The sequence below is a fragment of the Cydia amplana genome, chromosome 14 (genome assembly GCF_948474715.1).
Source record: "Cydia amplana chromosome 14, ilCydAmpl1.1, whole genome shotgun sequence".
Taxonomy (NCBI): domain Eukaryota; kingdom Metazoa; phylum Arthropoda; class Insecta; order Lepidoptera; family Tortricidae; genus Cydia; species Cydia amplana.
Window position 1 is genome coordinate 6017618 of NC_086082.1, and position 21130 is coordinate 6038747.

A 21130-nucleotide genomic window follows, 5' to 3' on the forward strand; every position below is an offset into this window, starting at 1 on the left:
ATCAATAAAGAAAAACTCAATTACATTACATGAAAAACTGTTACATTTTACATTTTAGTGAGTTTCGCTCTAACTGATATTAATACAACTCAAGTACTAACAGTGATGTGCTTAGGGGTTTCAAGTAATGCGACGAAATAACGCTAGATGGCATTAACCTCAATTATACTTAGTGCTGCAGACATTTTGGACTAGTCATTGAGTTTTCACTTCTGTCGGCACTCCCGGAGTGCAACCCGTTGTTTTTTTTTCTATTTCTATTTATATTACGTTAGTTAATTATAACATTTGGGAAGGCGCATTTGAAATGTAAAGAAGCCAGCATTGTTTAGAAAATATTTTCAATGTGCCTTTTTCTTTAGACAGTCATCCTTGCAAATAGGATTTGAGTAGGTAATACTTTATGAGTTTTATTTGTTTTAAAGTTAAAAAGTACCTTTGAGACTTGGCACTTATTGGCTAATATCTGGGAGACCGAGCTTTGCTCGGAAAACGTATAAAAAATCAGTTCAGTATCAGTTGGCCGCAACCAGTGTAACCTGTGTCGAAACGTCGGTAAATAAAGGTATGTGAATAAATTTCGCGTTAGACCCGTCTATAAATGTGAGTTAACGTATAAAAACTCAAAAATGAGCGTTTTCCCAATGATAAGACCTAGATCGATTTTTAGCCCCCGAAAACCCCCATAATACCAAATTTCATCGAGCCGTTTCCGAGATCCCCGAAATATATAAAAGTTGCTGAACAAATGTGGGTCAGGTTGAGGAGTACAGCCTTTAGTTTAATTTATTGCTCTTGTTACAGGAAGCAACCTGTATATAAATAAATAAATAAACAAGAATTGCTCGTTTAAAGGTATAAGATAAGATACATATATCTAAAAATTGCGTTGCATGCGGCTAGCGATATGTAATTAGAATTACCGTCCAAGATATCTCTTTCCATTAGGTAAGTTGATATTTTTAAAATTGCATCTCTGATTGTGTAACTTGTTTTGCCCCTGTCCAATTAATATGTCATTAAATAAATAATTAATTTCGAACGAAAGACATTCATATACATTTGACTGTTTTCTGTAACGAGGTGTGCAATAAAGAGTATTTCTATTGTATTGTACATATAAACATTATATAATTTTCGGCTTTGATTAAATCGTGATAAAGTTAAAATTACTATAAAATTGTTGTTTCACATCTCACTAGATTTTATAGTAATTTTAAACTATTAACGACTCGTCATAATAGTCTTGAAAGGCAATATGTAAAGAGTAATTTGTAAATAATTTCATCTTAATGAATTTGTAAGCAAGTTTCTGCATAACGTTGCATTTTTACATCATTCATTTGTAGAAACAAAACGCAGAACTATTTTTTTCTAGAAAATTGTTCTTGTTGTTTTGTTTTTGTTATTTATTTCACTACTCTTATTTGTTTGAGTTTTTCCTAGGTATGTCGTTTAGTTATAGACATGTAGTTGATGTACGTTTTTCTAGGTTGGTATAGTTAGACTTGTTGGTGTATTCCTAAAAATAAAAATAATAACCACAGAACATCCAAAATTATTGCCACCAAACTTGAACATGTAACGTTATGTAAACCATCTATATAAATTCCGAAATCTGAGATCCAACGATCACAAACCTTTCCACATAACGCTTTCGGACATGACCTTCTCAACACCAAAATTCAGTGTCCAATCATATCGACGAATTACTTCCACTTCATTACAAGTTCCGTTCATTAATCACATCACATAGCTTCAAACCTTCAAACCAGTCCAGAATGACCCTTTCAAACCGCTTCGTTACTTGTTTGATCAGTAACAGTTTTTATGGATTCGATCTAATAATGTTGGTGACCAAATATGTAATCGGATAGCAGTTGTCATCGGTTGTGACGTATTTGACGTGATTATCAAAACACTGCGTCGGTAATGTGATGAGATGGGTTCGGACAGGTTAGTCTCGATTCGGTGGCCCAGGGTATTGACGAACAGTCAGAACAACAACATGGTAATAGATCTGTGTACTTATACAGGGTGTTTTTTTAATGGGGCACCGAGGGCGGCTACCAGATCCCGTGCTGCTATGCAAAAATGCTGTTAAGAGACCGTCCCTTATTTGTCTGCAAGGTGTACCTATATAGAACTATGTAGTGTAGGATCTTATCGCTCAAAAGCTTTAAAAGCTTCAGTTCAATAACTAGATTTTTTTCAACTATAACTCGTTTTGTATCGTTGAATACAAATTTAATTATGTAAATTTTTTATGTCGTTACAAGGGTCGCAGGTGATATTAATCCTCTAGTCTGTTCCTTTAAATTTGAAAGAGATGAAATGATCGATGTTTAGTTCAGTCAACACGACAAGTCCCTTTTTTGCACAGATACCTTATCAAGTTAAAATGCGCTTAAGCATGAAGGCATGCGTTTAGTTCGGTCAAGTGATCCGAGCAATCCTAAGTCTTCAATCCTGTTCGACTCAATGGATTTACATAACCGGGAATGCGGACTAGATGCGGTTACTTGTATGACTTTGCGTCAAAAAATGGGAAGATTATAGTGTTGATTAAGACTCCAGTCCTTTAGCCTCAACTCAGTTTTTGAGACTATAGTCATTAAATCGAACCTAAGTTCTTATCGAGACCCGAGCTCTCAAATTGTGTACAAAAGCTTTCTAAAATGCATTGTTTCCATATGAAATTCGTGGGTTAGATACACGATACACATCATTCAATAACGCCTGTTTTCCTTAGTGTGAATTTAGATAAAAGGATAAAACCTACAAAAATTTGTAACGAAGTCTTTTTTCGAAGGCTGGGGTCCTTTTAAGTTGCGTTAAAAGACTCAATAAATGACTCGACTCGGGACTTAAACAGAGTCGAATCGAGTTCTTTAAATTTTGTCTCAAAAGACTCAAGTTCCTACCAACACTAAGGTAATTACTATATTTTGTTGGTGTTTTAATGAAAATCTGTGAAAATCGTTCGGGTGAAATGGGATATGGCTTCGAAAATTAGGTCCTTTTTTGTCTTCATCATTTTTTGTAGTTTAAACCTTTCCGCTGCAACTAAAATTTATACAAGACTACGTGTCTTCTAAAGATAACCCCCATATTTGTAGGCACCCGCTATATGGATTGGGACTTTTTACGACAACTTGCTTACAATACCTAGCATATGATGTTAGCCTGTACCTATGTATATCCATATATAGACTTCAAGTTGTGCTGTTCATGATATTCAGTGAAGACGGAATGATCTCGTTTTACTACTCCGGTGCATGGGGGCCATAATACATCTCTGAGCATAGTAATATGTGCAGCAACTACATCCGAAAGCTCATTCAAAATATACCTTGCCATTACACAATAAGGTACAAAGTTGAACGTATCTTCAGATGCAGATATGCATATTTACGTTAGAAAAGTTGCCTGGGCGCAACACAATAGAACAGTAAAGTGCGAACGTCGTTTATGTGCGGTTTGGAAATTAAAATATGTACTCGCACGATCCGGGGACTATCGGGGTGAAAGTGGGAAAGGAGTGAAACGATGCCAATTCTCTGGTTCTATCCAGATAAAGTATAGTTTTGACAAACACGGTTACGGTCCGATACAGGGATCAACACAAGTTTTTTTTTAATGTGTCCTATAATATTGGTAGGATTAGAAAGATTCGGATATCTTTAAAACTCTTACTTTACTGAACCAGTGAACTGAGTGAACTTCATACAGGTCCTGTCGTCGCGTCGTCCAGAGTAGGCACGTTGTTTGTTATTATTTTTGCAATGAGTTGGTAATTTAAAAAAGAACTTGTTTCGAGACTGCATTTTTTTTTAAATATAACAACATTAACTTAATTGCTACAAAATTTCCGCTTTTTAATGAATATCTGCGTATCTGAATTTTAGTCACATTTCGTGAATGAATCACATTGTACCTATTCACAACACAAGTCCAGAAATATGTACCTATCTATTCATATACGTTTTCAATAGGAAAATTATGCAACAAATATGTAGTGCCTATTGTATACATACGAACTCTATATAGGCAACAAAATGACATAAATATAGGATTTTCCACAGATAACAAAGGCAAACAAGTCCTTGTTTAAATTTTTATAGCATTTAAAGTATTATTTCTTACCTATTTATATTATATGTAAATCAAAGATTTTTTTAAACAAATGTTATATTAATGTGACTTTGATATCATTGAGTACCTACAATACAATAATGTGTTCATATTACAAAAACAAATGAAATTACCATACAGCATCAAATATCATGTGTGTAAGTTAAGTGACTTGCTGTTAAAATGACTGAAACATGGAAAAAACTGACATAATAGTACTATTAGGTGCAGTACCTAATAGTATGAGCATATTGGCAGTCAAAATGGTAAACTGCTATGCCTATTATTAACATTTTCACTTATCTACTAAACGACCCATACCCAAGCAGTATTGAGGATGTTATGATCACGTATCGAGGAAAATATATTTTGAATTCTATTTGACGGTAAATATTGACATACAATAATTATCAATATAATTTAATGATGCAGTGGTGGATCCATTTAGTTGCAGGGTAATAGGAAATGAATTGATATTAATTTTACAGCACGAACGCTAGGCAGTCTTCAGACAGTAAACAAGTCAAAAACAGTAGGCGAGGGAGCTAACCTCTAGCCCAGTGGTTCCTAACCTTTTCAGTCCGGTCACCCATATGACTAACTAGGGAACCTGATTTTACCCCTCCTCCCAATGGTAATAAAAAATAAAACGTGTACGTTTGTTGTATTGTTATATTAGGTTAGCTTATTACCCCCGTAAAATACCAGTTTTACCCCCACGGGGGTAATTACCCCCAGGTTAGGAACCACTGCTCTAGCCGCCCAGACTTCAAAACTTGCCAAGACAAAGGCATTTTTGATTTATCAAAGTAAATATTCAAAGTACTTAGAATGGATGGGGAGACCGTTTTATAGGGCTCCGGACGGCTAGTAGTGAAAAACATTTAAGATTCTATTATATTCTGTGATTTGTTGTCATCAAAGTTTCAATTAATGCGAAATTTCGAAATTTTTTCATAATTTTGTATAGGAATTGAAATTTCCCATTTCCAAAATGTAAGTTTCCTTTTTTCCCGTAAAATTTTCCAATTTTTTTTTTTATTGTTTACATTTCAGTAACTTTCCGCAATTTGCACATCTGCACGGTTACCCCTGTGACAAGTTATGTGTACTGCGAGTTGCGAGTTTTCACATTCGTGATTTAGAAACTGTTCGTCCCTCACCGCAAACGATTATTTTGTTCATTGCTGTCGCGGCGTGACGGGCCTTAATCGCGTGATCGTTTAGCGGAGATTTTCTTTTATTACCCGCTAACGGAACGCGCATATTTCATAAATGAGAGAGTGAAAAATAACAGAAATGTGACACTTTGTAAAGGTTTCATTGCAACTAGATATTTTTTGACACGCGCCACAGTTTTGTATCAATATGTTGTTAACATTATCAAAGCTCTAGCGCGCATTAGCTTCCACTTACGCTAAGATAACTTTGTGGATGCGAGGAACCAACTTAATTATGTATGTTTAAAGTGGCGACAAATATATAATCGCCAATCGCCACATTTTTTTCAAAATGCTTTTTTTTTCAAATATTTAAAATAAAAACAGAGCAGGTACAGCACCAATGTTCTTTGTCTGATTGTATCACTAACCCTAAAATGGTTTAGGTATCTTATGCGCATGTAGTACCTACATTATGAACAGTCATGTTATTCCGATTAGTCAAATTATGCCGTACAGAATGGGCAGTTAGGGCCACGGGACACTGCGGGCATTACAGAGACGGTGCCGATTAGGAGCGGCCGTAATTGCCTAATCTCCCCTAATCCGGGTGATTTGCTCCGCCCGTCTAATAACCCGGTTATAACCGTCTAATAACCGCGTTATTGATTTCATTGAGTATAGATTGGACTGTAAAGTTTGGCTGATTCAGTTACTACGGTAATGTTCATAGGGTCTGAGGACCTACCGCGAACCACGTTCGACGTGTTACCTCCCTGTCACACTTACGTACGAATTTACAAGTGCGACAGAGAGGCAACACTTCGAACGTGGTTCGCGGTAGGCGCTCTGTGCGGAAAGAGAAGAGTCGTAGAATGTAAGGGCTCCCCTACATTTCACGACTCTTCTCTTTCCGCACAGAGTATAGTTTACATAATTTATAACATTAAATCTAGATAAGTTATTAGTGTAAGGGCATAACGCGAACTGCTAGTGTATTTTGTAACCGAATTCATAACCAATTTTGTTTACATAACCTATTATACTCACTTAGTGCCATAAAATTAAAAATCCTTACCTTCTTATCTACTTAATGCTCTATTTTGCCCGAAACAGTCGCCGTCGTCGAAACCGGCCGGGAGAGTATATTTTACATCACTGAGGCGTAGTTTTTCAGTTTTGTCGGGCAATCTTCGTCACTGCCAGTTTGGATAGTGATCAGCGTCCGATCGAAGATACTCAGAGCTACCATTAAGCAGTAAAGTTCAGAACTCTATCATCTCACCTCTGCCTGATTGCCTTTCCACCGAGGCGAAGATGCTCTAGACGTGCGGGAATCAACCAATAGCATTGGTTGTATCCAGCGTCCCTTCCATGACCCCGGCATGACCCTGAGCTTTAAATCCACAAAGTTAGAACTCACCTCTCCCGCTTCGGCCGACAAACCGCAGATCGTTAAACTTGGCGACCCTATTCTTCATAACCGCCGTGTTATTCCTCAGTTCGGCGGAGCAGTTCTCATCATTGCCAGCTCGGATGGTGACGAGCGTCCCGTCGATGACTTCACTGAGGGCCACCACCTTGAAGCCGCCGGGGAGGGTCTTGTTGGAGCGCCAGTGCTGCGGCAGCATCGAGCACATGTAGTCGGGACTGCCGGTGCGGACTGAAAAGAACAAGACTTCGTCAAAACCCTTAGACTTTGCATAAGCGATATAGGCCATTGAAATACTATATTTCACCAATGACACTCCGCTTTCAAGGTCAGAAACTTGGCAAGAAACAGGGGCGTTGTTCAGGAGCCCGATTTAGATTTATAACTTGTTACGGTTTTTGAACTTATTTTGAAACGACCTTGAAGTTTGCTCAGGCTGATGTGGTGCATGCGAAATGAATTGAAATTCGTGCAATCACCAAGACGATATATTGATATATTGTTTACGTCGAAATAAATCACACTTCAGTTCTATAGAAACCCCAAGACGAACGTCACGGTCGTATCAAAACCATAACAAATTGGTAAATTAGAAGCGACCTCCGGGTCAAAACAGTAGCTTTTGATGTATCATTTGTCACATTTGTATCTAACTGTCAAAACGTTTACTCATAGCATGTTGAAAAGGAAAGGTAATTAAACTCTTACATAAAAACCTTCAATAAAACCAACATTAAATAAATAAAAATAAAAAAGCCTTTATTTCTACTACCATAAATTTAAACTTTACAATATAATAAAACCAACATTACGCAGACGTGATTGACATAAGTTGAGTTCGAACGTTATGCGGTAACATAATAAAGCATTATCACACGCATGGCTTGCGACTAATTAACAACGCTTAGATAAAAAGCGATTGTTTGAGGAAAACGCTGTGTTTACTGTAGTAGCCGAAGCCAAACTGAGGACCCGGGTCGCGGTCATATCACTATAAGGGGTCATATCATATCATATCCTTACACGGTTAGGAAAGGAATGATGCTCGTGATCGAGTCGATGAGGTTGTCAATTAAAATTGAAAGAAGAAAGAAAACACATTTATTTAACACCACAATATATGTAGTACCTACATCAAAAACAAACATTGAGACAAAAACATAAACATAGGACGGTAAAATTGAATCCCTAACTCGGTACTCAGCATAATGCCGCGGCAATCCATATCGCTGAATTCGAGTGGTCGAGTCAGGTCCACTTATAAAAGTTATATAGTATATTAGTGGCAACACATACGCCCACATGTTACGCCAACAACTCAGAAAAAAAGTTATTGCGTTTCGACCTAGGTCAGGGTGACCTCAGATTATCGGAAGCTTGGTTGTCAGCAGTGTAGCACGTTCACTGCCGCATCAGGTCGATTTGACCCGATGCAAGTATGCTTAATTGCGAAGTTAACTAATTGCCTAAGCAATAATGGTATTAGGTGCTTATCTCTCTGATTCTTGCTACCACCACGCAAGTGTGAATGAGAAATCGTCAGTTTGATTTGCGGATAGTAAAGTCTCAGGCGTAGGCGCATGTAGCGGCACGTACGGCCAGAATATCAAAATATTCTGGCGTTTCCGGACCCTAGTCGACCTTTACATTATTGCCGAGAGATAAAGTTGACGACTTTTTACTAAACACGTTTCTTTATGGAGTTGGTGTGTACAAGACATTTTGCCGTGTGCTGCGGATTGTATAGGAATACACAGAATTAACCGTTTGGATAAGATTTTGAAGTGTTAATTAGAGGTAGATACAAGAGAGAGAATACAACAGAAAACAACCCAGGAAAAAACATGAACAGAGTTTGATATTCAATAGTTATATGTATTTAAAAGTTTCAGTTTTATCTAAAGATGTCCGTTAACTTCTGTGTCGAAACTATATCATATCATGTATGGATTATTAAAAATAGTTATTAAATTGTATACTCGTATCTATGCATGCTTTCGTTATTACTAGTTTGTCATTTCGACAAACCTAGTCGTAACAAAATTAATTTCTCTAACATTGGTTTGAATAATTGCGTTATGTTGTGATACTATCAGGATTAAAATGGACATCATGCACTATCGGCGAACTGAAGGTATGGGAAGGTTATTAAGTGTTGTAATTAAATTCGTTAGCAGTTCATTACATTCCTCCCCCCTCTTTGAGCCTGGACCATGATAATGTAGGTAGTAGTCACAGTAGTGTATGTATTAAATAACTATTTAAACTTGTTTTCAATCCTAATAAACGTAGTTAACAATTTTGGCAGGAATAAAATGATGGCAAACTAATTTTGTCAGTCACTCACAGTAGGATAAAAAAAACTCATCCTTTTTTTGTGTTTTAATACGAGCATGAGAAAAATAGAGTATGGGTAATTCTCTCTGCCTAATCTTCACTGAAAAGTGACTCGTGCAAAAGTATAAACACCATACTTGTTTTAAAACAAAATAAGGTAATATAGTTGGAAATATGTTATTCATTTACCCGGAACAAACTATATTTTAATTACAAAATCAGAATTATTTTTACTGAGAATGCCTAAAACTAGGTTTCACTTTAAAACATGGGACATTATATGAAGTCATTCCAGGAAAAATATACAGTAGGTAGGTAGGTAGGTAGTGACGTCGGTTTTCTGGAAATCATGGATTTACATACTTACGTAAATGGTGATGGATAATGATTTTGATTAATCGAGTCAGTAAATTTATAAACAACACTATGAGTAACTTTTTGGTATTTTTTCATAAATGTACATAACGTTAACAAAAAATGTTATCTGGCAAAAATTATTTTTAGGAACCTACCAATAAAATAAAATGAAATATATTTATTCAGTAAACCAAACAGTTTTTTACAATATGCTAGTGCTTTGTCTCTTTTTAAGTATCAAGATACTTGTGTCAAGAGAAACTCCCTTCCGTTATAATGTAGCTTTATAATTGGTACAAACCTATATAAAACTTATGAAACCTTGAAACATTTAATATATTTTTCGGGTAGTTTAATGACAAATTAAAGCTGGCTTTGCCTAAACAAAAACATATTACATGTGCATAAAATTATATTCGCAGAAGAAACATCTCGTCTCGTCATCTTATTCTATAAGAAGCGCTGCTGTGACGTCCATTTTATCCCGACTCCTGCAGAAAGGAGGATAATGAGTTTGACTAATTTATAAAATAAATGGCATTCGAAAAATCGTGAGGCACTTTTGGATCAGACTAGCCCAGGACGGGGATAAGTGGCGTACACGAAGAGAGGCTATGCCCAGCAGTGGGCCACTAAAGCTAAAATGATGATGATGATGATGATATATTTTATAATGCAACATTTCCGACGAGATAGTGATGAGACCAATGGACAGAATGGACCTAAATACATACCTACTCGACTCTTGGGACATCGTGGATCCACATTACTACATAGTATAAAAGCTTCCCGCTGTCTGTCTGTCTGTATGTATGCTTAGATCTTTAAAACTACGCAATGGAGTTTGATGCATTTTTTTAGTAGATAGAGTGATTCAAGAGGAAGGTTTATGTATAATTTGTTAACCCGTGCAAAGGCGGATCGCTAGTAAATCTATAATTAAAAGCGGCAACAGCAACATAAAACGGATAGGTATATCTTGGCTTGGAGTTACATTGTTATTTATTGTTCGTTTGCCTGGATCATGCACAGTCTAAAATAATTATTTACAAATACAAATACAAATAATTTATTGAGAAAAGTATAGTACAGTGGTTGCTCTTAAAGACTAAGAATTTATAAAGACAAGTGATTTACAAATGCCTGAACTAGGATTCCCTGTGTTTCAGGCAGCGAAGGACAATATTAACTATTTATTAATTATTCACTTAATTATAAACTATAAGTAGTACACAATATAAGTCTTATTACCTAAACAAAAAAGTAGGTTCTTAAGTATTAAATATCAGAATACAGTAGGCAGTAGGTAATCATTTTACGACTATTAGTAAGTTCTCTGTATCATCGTACGTCATTTTTTGAAAGGCGCGTCGTAGAGTATTCTTGCAACAAGCATAGCTAAGTGGGTATAAGTCTAGTGTTGCATTTAACCTGTTGTACAAAAATGGGCCCAAAAAGACAAAGAATCTAGATGAAAATACGTATTTTCTTTGTACGGTTTGCATGCATATAATATCTTTGCGCCTTTTATTTCTATAATCAGTGTTGAAAGGAGTTCTAGCGTGCTGCTTTAGTACTGTGCTTAATATATATAATTGACGAACAGTTAGTACTTCACATGATTTATAAAGGAGGTCAGTAGGGTATAGGAATGGGCGGGAAGTGGCTACCTTTAATAAGGCTCTTTGAGCTCTTTCTAGGGTTAGTAGTGTAGTTTTAGCTGTGCCACCCCAAGACGAGATGCAGTAAGTTAGTATCGATTGACATAGCGCAAAGTATACTTGTTTGATTAAATTTGAATCAGCGATTGAACGAAGTTTTTTAAATATAAACATTAACTTATTACATTATTTATTTACCTTCTAATGTTGTTGTCGATGAATCAATAGTTTTATTTAAATAGTTTACAATTTTGTGCGCCATAGTGGTTACACCGCAATAAAGAACTTAAGTAGACCGATTTTAGTTGCTGGTATATTATTCAAAACCAAAAATTAAGTTTTATAATTTCACTACTCCGCGACTTCGCGAGATTCGCGATTATTATGACCGAATCTTTTGGAGACTAATATTAAAAGCATCTCAATTTCAAAGTATCCACCGCAACTCGGTGTCAATTTTTAACTAGCCAACTAGTTAGTGGAAAAACTAACCGTGCAACGGTGAGGGAAGTCATAAAAAGCATTAATAGTGTAACCGCGGTTTCTATATTTACGGAAGTTGGTATCTATACAAATTATAGAGCCGCAAACCACCGTGCGGTCGGATAAGGGTCGCAGGATGCGCCGGCGACTGTTCAATCACTACATGACGATCGGGTTCATTCATAAGGGGGTTTCAAGGCGTTTAATTAACTTGGTAATTGTGGTGACACGTGACCACGATTTATTTGATTTATCTCTGTTTCAGCTGCGGCAAAAATGCTTTCGTATGTCTGTCTGGCTGTTCTCAGACAGGTCGATTATCGTGAAATTTTGTGAGCAGGTTCTATATATAATTAACATTATTTTTTTTTCCAAAATTGCAGAGCCATGCAGGGGGTTTGAGAGACCTTATACCGATCACAAATCCACTACATACTTAGTTTTAATTAGCAATTCAATTTAACCGCGCAAAAGAGCGGAGTAACTATATCGAGTTTGATGGATATTTCGAGTTGTCAGAAGTAGATGCATGTATTGAAAAAAAAAACAAATTGTTGCTACGAACATTATACTAGCTAGGTATATCGAAATACATTATACTTTTGAAAGATTAGTTGTGAAAATTTTTATTGTACGGCAATGTAAAATGATGAAAAATATTACAATTTTTACGCCTAACTTAGGATTAGCGAAGTGAGACTGGTCCTGCTTAGAGGGGCTACCGCGAAAACCAAAATTCACAAATTACGGGGATCTTTCACTTTTACTCCAATAAATTAGAGTGACAGAGAAAAATGCCCGCAATTTGCGAACTTCGATTTTCGTGGTTATAGCCCAGGATGCAAGGCAGCGGTGATACATCAAGTTCATTAATAAACGGGGTTTTACGTGATACGTGCTAATGTTGACGTCAATAACATATTATGATCGTGTGGCGTTACGATCTATTTGTGTCTTATTTTGACTTTATACTTTATATATAAATCATATAATACGAGTACATGTAGCACCAAAACAGTTTTTTTATACAATCTATTAGCAAGTAAGTAGTCGTGGGTGTATATTACTCGTACATATTATATGTATAAATCGTGGTAGTATTAATACATATTTTGCCAAATTCTTCGACATTGTACAACTACATGTATGTCTCTATTCTCTACTTAATTTACTCCCATGGTAGAGAATGGCCATTAGGCATTTAGTCCACCATTTGTAAAGTCGGACCAAGCTAACTTTGCATTGGCATTCGCAATAACAAAGTGGTAATATCAGTGTATAATGCAAGTGGGTGCAAAATCTCTATTATTCTTCTCGGCCTAGCCACAGAATAAATAATAGTACTAAGTACAGAAGACTCACTCTCTAACAAAACGCGTCTGTTACGATCAGCACAGATATGGCCGCTAGGGGGCTACAGCGCCACGCGCGGCTTATGGCTTTCCCCAAAATTGGGGCCGAACGGATGTACTTTTAGCTACCTGTAGCAAAGCGACGAAATCGCGGAGTGAGACACGCATGGCCTAGCCAAGGTGACGATCGCTTGCGCTTCGCTATCGAATCGCTTTGTGTCTCTCTATCACTCTTCCATATTAGTGTGACAGTGACAGTTGCATTTCGTTCGCTACGTAGCGTTAGCGATGGGTATGTTGGTTACGGGGCCCGGGGCCTGTTCATTGCTACTAACGAGTGTCGATTTGTTACAATAATACCTATCATAACACAAATACCTATCTACCAACTCGAATTTGACTACAGCACTTGTCAGCTTCCTTTCTGTCCAGTCATTAGAATCAGTTGATTAGATTCCGTGACGTGTGTAATGTCGGAACAAATTATCGTTAATGCACTCGCGTAACGAGTTTTTCGCCAGCCTCGCTAATGGCTTGCTACTGATTTTCTACGTTTATTCGTCTTTTTCTGTTTGGATTTCAACGGAAGTAAAACCTGGGTTGCATTTAAGTCACACGAACCTACGTACAGTCGCCAGCAGATATATCAGAGCGCCCAAGGTGCTCAAAATGTCTGAACACGCTTTTGCCTTCACAATAAAGGCGTGTTCAGATATTTGTGAGCACCTTGGACGCTTCGGTCTATCTGATGGCGACTATACAATCGAATTTACGCTCATATTTTAAAATGGCATTCTCAAATAACATGATATTTGATAAGAACAGTCAAGTAATACTAAATATTGACCTACCATCTGTACAAAGACATTTTTTTCTGAACTCACTAATTGTATATATGCCCAAAAGTCTGCGCCTGATACACTGATTACATAATGCCTCTTCATGTGTGCGGTAAGTAAATGACCGGCTACGCACCTGGTAGTGTAAGGCCTGAGTGGACGCTCGAAGCGGAGTGTTCGGCGGAGCGTGCAGCGTGGCGTCGGGCTCACAAGTGATTTGAGCAGCGTGCACTAAGGCCGCTCCTATACGTTTGCATTTGTTTAATATGCACGCCGCACGCCCCGCCCCGCTGCACGCCCAACTCGAGCGTCCACTCAGGCCTTTACACGTAGGTTTTCTTTATTCACAAGACTTGAGTGCACTAAACTCGATAAAAAACACAAATATTACGTAACACTTGTATTGCCGAATAATCTAGTATCCCCAGAATTTCCAATATTGCGTTCAAAAAATTATATGAATTAGGTATATCGAACTCTATATCAAAATCAAAACATATAGGTATGTAAAAGTCTGTGTTTTGGACTTAGATATGTTCGCTTTTATGCTTTCTATACTCCACCGTGGATAATTATAACATGTTAAATATCAAAATTTTAGCCTCACGAAGAGTAGGGTGACCTAAAGGACGAATACCGTGGACGTAACAGCATATCATGGACGTCAATATCCACAATAATATAATGAATACATATATAGAATTTTATTCATTTTAGACCCTGCTTTACAGTGCGGGTGAAATTTGGACGGTCACGTTGGGTAGGTATTTCTTTGGAAAATTCTTTTAAATGATTCTTGTTATCAAAGCTATAGGAAACCAGAAAACTTGATTTACAACTCAACATTGGGCAAAACATGCCAAAAAAGAAACGTTCGCAGCGTTCCAGCAATACAAACAGACATATTCCCTTTTTCAGCATCAACAGCAAATTATAACACAACTAAAATGTCGTAAGAGCCATAGAAGTTTATATAAACTTTTGCCTTTTCGAATACGTGTAGAAATATCGACGGTTATGTCGGACAAGCGTTCATTAGGGCTCATTGAACGAGCTCATTACCGTGAGTGCGCCCTAACCCGAGGTGATTGTCGCTAGTTGTAATAGGTTTTCTCTCTTATGAACTGCAGAGTGGATTGGTGACGACTTTTGGACTTAGGAATAATAAGTTTTTGGCAAAAATTTCATTTTTGGTACAAGCTTTTATCGCTGACTGTACTTTTCTTACGACAGACAACTAATACTCATCGAGAGAATTCTAAAAACCCCTAACACAATTAGGTTGCGTTGTTTCATCACAGAGTTCCTATGGCCACCTCCTGTCTCCATCATCAGATCAGCTCGATGGTACCATAATATTGCATTGTCATCCGATTTATACATGCATGCAAAATTTCAGCTCAATCGGAAACCGGGAAGTGGATCAAATTTAACTTGCAAGATTTGATTACAGACAGACAACGGTCAGGTGAAAGTAAATAAAAGCTTGTAATAATAGGCTAAGTACACGACAAATTTTCATTTATGGTATCAATCAATCAGGTTTGTTTTTAGGATCAAATGTCTCTATGGGACCCATTGCATTAAATCAATACAAAAGTCAGAAATGATAGTCAAAATCCGACAGTCGTACTTCACTCGCGAAACGCCCCGAACAAATTGACATGTGAACGTGACGTCAAGGTCTCTGAGAGCGCATTTTGAAGTATGAACAAAACAAGAAAATTGCGTTTTTGTCGGTGAAATATTGATAGTTGCTATACAATTTTTTTTTTGGTAAAATGTGAGGAATCGAATGGTATCCTTACTTATTTCGTTTTTAGAAATTTAGAAACTTTCAGGTGCTGTATTTTTGTATTATTTCTATATATTTTTTAATTTCCACAATATTGTGATTAATTGCACATTTGCTATCTATTTTATTAGATTTTGTTATACAATTCAACATATGTCATCATCCCTATTATATTAGAATTATAATACAACAGTTAAAAATATATTACGTGAGGGAATACGGTCTAATCCCTGATACTAATATTTGTTCGTAATTACTTAATCATTAACAAGTAAAATTTATGTTTATGTCTATAAATAAAAACCGGCCAAGTGCGAGTCGGACTCGCGCACGGAGGGTTCCGCACCATCAACAAAAAATAGAGCAAAACAAGCAAAAAAACGGTCACCCATCCAAGTACTGACCCCGCCCGACGTTGCTTAACTTCGGTCAAAAACCACGTTTGTTGTATGGGAGCCCACTTAAATCTTTATTTTATTCTGTTGTTATAGCGGCAACAGAAATACATCATCTGTGAAAATTTCAACTGTCTAGCTATCACGGTTCGTGAGATACAGCCTGGTGACAGACGGACGGACGGACGGACGGACGCCCGGACGGACAGCGGAGTCTTAGTAATAGGGTCCCGTTTTTACCCTTTGGGTACGGAACCCTAAAAAAGACGTAGCCGGGATCACATCAGATATCGTTTGCGTTGATGTCTTTTCTTTGAAGTCGCTATCCTATCTTCATCGTATCTGTATAAAAACTAATTACATAGTTTGCTAATAAAATAATATTGTAAGCTTATAGTCATAATATTATGATCTCTTAATTTGATTAGTGGTTCAACGATCGTAGTTCAGGAGGAAATATTTTTCTTAAATTAATTTTGTGTAATAATAAGATCTAAAATCACGATTGGGTTTAGAGGATTTTAAATGTTATTAAATTTTTGTTACTTTAATCATTAAACTATTCTTGTGCAATTCGTGCATGTAGGTACCTATTAGTTTAGTTGAATCTGAAGTAAAAAGCTGAGGCAGCTAAACATTTTTATAAATTGTTAGAGTGTTTAACGAAATATTTATTAAGTATACTGTGTAAATAAATGTATTATATTATAATACATATATTAAAGTGGGTACGTAAATATGAATTATACCATCTTAGCTTAGACCGGCAAGTTATCAAGAAAATCTATATTTAAATATATTTGCTTAAAAATGCAAATATATAAAAAACAGACTTTATGGATCATTGAAGGCAATATTTAGTATGATAGTATAAATCTTATTTTATGCGTTTATTCATCGAAAATCTAGTTGGCGACTAATGAAAGTAATTAATTAGGGTAATTCCGGGGTAGATGGCCATAAGGGGGAGATTGCCCATCGAAATATTTCATGGTTCTGATGGCTAGATGTCGCTAGTTCTTGTTTAGTACGCTTCATGTCATGCTTGGGAGCAAAGATATGGTCAAAATTTTGGAGTAAAAAAATTTTGAAGTACATAAAATCCTTGTTGATTGTTTTGACTAGTGCAAATATTTTTTAGAGGGTTCATATTTTACATGGTGGTGATGCTAGTGTCTTATTCTAATGGTGTTATTTGCTTTTGGTGCAAAGTATACGGTTGTAGTTTTGTTCTAACCTAAATAAGAATGAAGTTCGAGTCTCAACTTTCATTGATTTTAGGCGTGGTCTTCTCTCCCGGAAAAAAAGGAGAGATGGCCAGTTCAAGTTGGGGTATTATGGCCATATGGCCGTGAAGGCATACAGTGATGAAGATGTATCTATCACGAATTAGGTATTCCAAAGGTTATCAGATATCAGTGACGATGTCCCCCTATGCATGATAACGAATAAAAAAAGGAAAATGGAGTTAATTTTGAAAGATAACTATTGCAGGTGTGGGAAAAAATATCACGAGCCTCTTCTCCTCCATGATTGCATTGAGTGTGCTGTTTGCTGGTATTCGGTGGCCTAAACGGGGTCTTGAGAAGAAAAGGGACTTAGGAAATAAAAATTAAAAACAAACATTACTAAAATTAAGAGTTGTGGCATGGCCATCTCTCCTGTAATGGTATGGTCATTACTCCCGGATACCTCGGGAGAGATGGCCAATTGTAATTTTTTTGAAACATTTTTTCAAGCTCATCGCAATAGAAATAATTTTTTGTTTGTTCCATTTCCGTAAGTCAATTAATCAAAGTTTATGAAGAAATAAAGATTTCTTTAATTACATGTAAACTTATTTTTTTATCGCGTTCTAAAAAAACTATGGCCAACTACCCCGGAATTACCCTAGATAAACTGTTAAATATCTTGACTATTAATCGGTACATAATGATAATTAACAAAATACCTATAACCTATTTCGTAACAGACACAAACAGTAAATATCATTGGGTACTATGGACAGTGTACTGATTGGACTGAAAAAAAAAATACGCATGTCATTCTCACAGAGTCTGGTGTGTCGTAGGCTCACATACATACGTACATACAAGTATTGAGCACAAAAGTGAACTAAAATTTAAATGAAATCTGCATTAAGTCTTTTATTTACTTTAAATTGTACTTGATATGAGACTTAAATATGTACAAGCGCTTGTCCTGATAAATTTTAAATGTTAATATTTTTTCCATTTTTTTTGTGGGACTCATTGTGTTTGCTATCTGTATAAATGTATTACATATATACAATTTATAAAAAGGAACTTATTTCATAACAATTCTTAAGCATAATGGAATTCAACAGAAATGGAAAAAAATGTAAGCAAACCAATTTATGTACCTTTATTATTTTGTAAAGTATTAACGGAATTTAACACAACAAAAATACAAAAAGTGTCAACAATTTATACATTTTTAAACCTTAGCTTAGGTACAATAAGTTCATCAGATTAATACTTATTTAAAGTATAACATATTTTAGTAAGTTCATGATTTTTGTCAGCCATACTAAGCGTCCTGGGGACGATGCCCCAGGCACCTTTAGGTTTTATTTTTTGTAATTTATCTTAATAAAAATATAAGGGAAAAAAATAATTAAAAGCCATATTTGTTTAATTTTTTTGCCATTTCCATTTATTATCTTTACCTAGATGGTTCTCACCGAGGTCAGGGTGCTCCGCCAGCGTCTCGTCCACGACGGACTGCAGCCACCAGGGCTCCGGGTCCATGTCCCGCCGGCGCCGGCCCCGCGCCTCGTAAGGCAAGTGCATCCTCACTGCATCACTACAATAATCACTGTCTTTTTGTTATTTTGTTACTCTGTCTTGTATACTTAATCTGTGTATTTTTAACAACACGGCACTTCTGATAACGACGAGTCCTTGTGTTACTCTGTTTGGGTATTGGTTCTGTGTATGGGATACTTTCTCCAATTGTTTTTTATGGTAATGTTTGGCGCACTTCCAATTGGATTCTTTTGTTTAATGTCTTTTGTTTATTTCCCGATTTAATGAGTATTGTTTTTAAGTTTGCTAATTATTCTTTGGATTTAATTAAAATGTCTATAGGTATTTCAGTCTTAAATAGCAAGAAGTCTGTTATAACTAATTAGTCTGTTTTTATTATTATCCGGACACAACAAACACAAACTCACAATAAACAAACAATTTTTCCTCAGTTCACATTCTACGTCGCCCTTGGCTTCAGTTTAACTTTCGTCATCTTAGCTGAGTCACTAGTCGTCTAATAGTTTTATACAAATTTGACGACATTCGGATTAAAGTTCTCAGAAATGGTCTCAAGGCGTGCGCGGGCGATGCGAGGCTCGATCGCGATCAGCTGTTGCGTCCGAGTTTTCCGATGCGTCAACTTCGGGTATGTCCGTGAGTGCTCGGGTGAGATCGTGGGCGCGCGTGCTGCCTCGCCGCCCGACCGTGTACGACTGAGCCCGTCACTCTGTTCTGTCACTCGCCTCTCTGCGGTCAATCTGCGGTTCAGCCACGCTTCATTTGTTGGGAAAATGCGCGACTCTATCCTATTCACACTCGCTAGTTTAAGTTAACGTGAGAGCGAGATGTAAGAAAGTTGTGCCATTAAATATTTTTGTTTAGCTCCATTGTTGTGGGGGAAATATTATGAGCTTTTTCATTTTGTAGTAGATATGTCTCGCTCTTCTGCTCTAGGCGTTGCGGTTTGAGTGAAAAGAGACATCAATAAAGTCAGCGTTCCTAATTATTCTTAGATTTTCGAACAGTGAAGTTCAGTTTGTTTACATTACAAGTAACGTAACATTATAATTAATACTTAAGCTTAAATAATACGAATAAATCTATTATCGTTTTACGCTCAACTACTATTAATGATGCTTGTGGTTAGACACTTAATTATGTAGTCGGCTGTAATTTGAATTGTACGTTTTAATTATCAGTATATTCCTATCGTACAGTTCATTAAATTTGAATACGGACACAATAAATTATTCCAATATATAACTAATTAATTATAAGTACACAACGCGATAAAGTGAGGCCATTTAAAAACGCTTCAAGTGCCCCTCAAAAAGCCATGAAAAACAAATGCACAGCGCTTGAGTATTTTTTTTAAATATTCATGCCCTGGATGCTCGAGTCGTTTAAGCCATGGCGCTCGAGTTCGCTTCGACTGTTTTCTCGTAAAGTTCCGTAAGATGGCGGTGGGCGTGGCGAGCGGTGGGCGTGGCCCGGGCCCGCCCTCGTCGCGAAGACGCGCGGACGTAAAAATGCACCTGTTGCGTCGCGGACGTCCCGAGTCGGGGCCGGGAGTAGGGTGGCCATAAGAAAAACATGGAATATCCTGACAAAAATCCGAACATCACCTTAAAAATCCTGAAGTATCCTCTATTTCAGGATTTTTAGGTTGATGTCCGGACTCTTGTCAGTCATCAGTGGACATTTCTCCAAACGATATTCAAGAAACAAATATTTTTAATATATCCAAGTATCTCCAATGGTAACAAAAAGAAAAACAATTATTTTAATTATTTTCATTAATTTGACATCCCTTAGGTATTCCAAACCATTCGCGGGCAATTAACCCTTTCGCGGACAATTAGCCCCTTAAGGCGCCATCGCCACCATATAATTCGGGTAACCTTCACTTTCCTCTAGCCAAGTCCAAAACTTTAGCTAGCTTCCAGTGGTTAGTTGAGGTAAAAAACAAATACCCTTACTCGACAAGTCCAAGGGGAAAACCTGACATATGGTAACCCTAGCCGGGAGTCCCCGGAGTAGAGGAGGTAGAATCGGGTGAGTTTTTTGAGAATTTGTTCATGCGTTGCGTTCACTCTAAACTCTAAAGTACCTAACGTTTAAATCTACTTGTTATATGGGCCTCGTAGGGCGTATTTTTAAATTTGCCGCCCCAGAAGTCCAGGAAGAAAAACCAAATGAAATCCGCCAGAAGCCGCATACGCCGCCCTTCGCGGATTGTCGCTCGGGCCGTGGCCCGGATGGCCCTAGGGTAAATACGCCCTTACGAGTTGTAGCCCGTAGACCCGTAGGGCCTCGTAACGTCTGAAGTATGTAGCAGGTTGCTTACAGTGATATATAATAGAAACAAAAGCACTGCAACGTCTGAAAACCACCAAAACAATTCCTTATAATAT

At 37.0% G+C, this 21130-nt stretch overlaps 1 protein-coding gene across 2 annotated transcripts in view; it reads right to left on the reverse strand.

Annotated features, from left to right (window-relative positions):
* LOC134654038 (protein lozenge-like) overlaps window positions 1-19734 on the reverse strand; it is a 38190-nt gene extending 18456 nt beyond the window's left edge. The window contains exons 1-2 of one of the 2 annotated variants that reach the window (XM_063509434.1): window positions 18650-19734; window positions 6718-6957 (exon numbers count right to left, since the gene is read on the reverse strand). In XM_063509434.1, the coding sequence (XP_063365504.1) occupies window positions 6718-6957; window positions 18650-18758 (349 nt within the window). In that variant the 5' untranslated portion in view covers window positions 18759-19734. Of the gene's footprint in view, window positions 1-6717; window positions 6958-18634 lie in introns of both variants that reach the window. The other variant, XM_063509433.1, reaches the window with a different exon arrangement.
* Between the last annotated feature and the right edge of the window lie 1396 nt (window positions 19735-21130).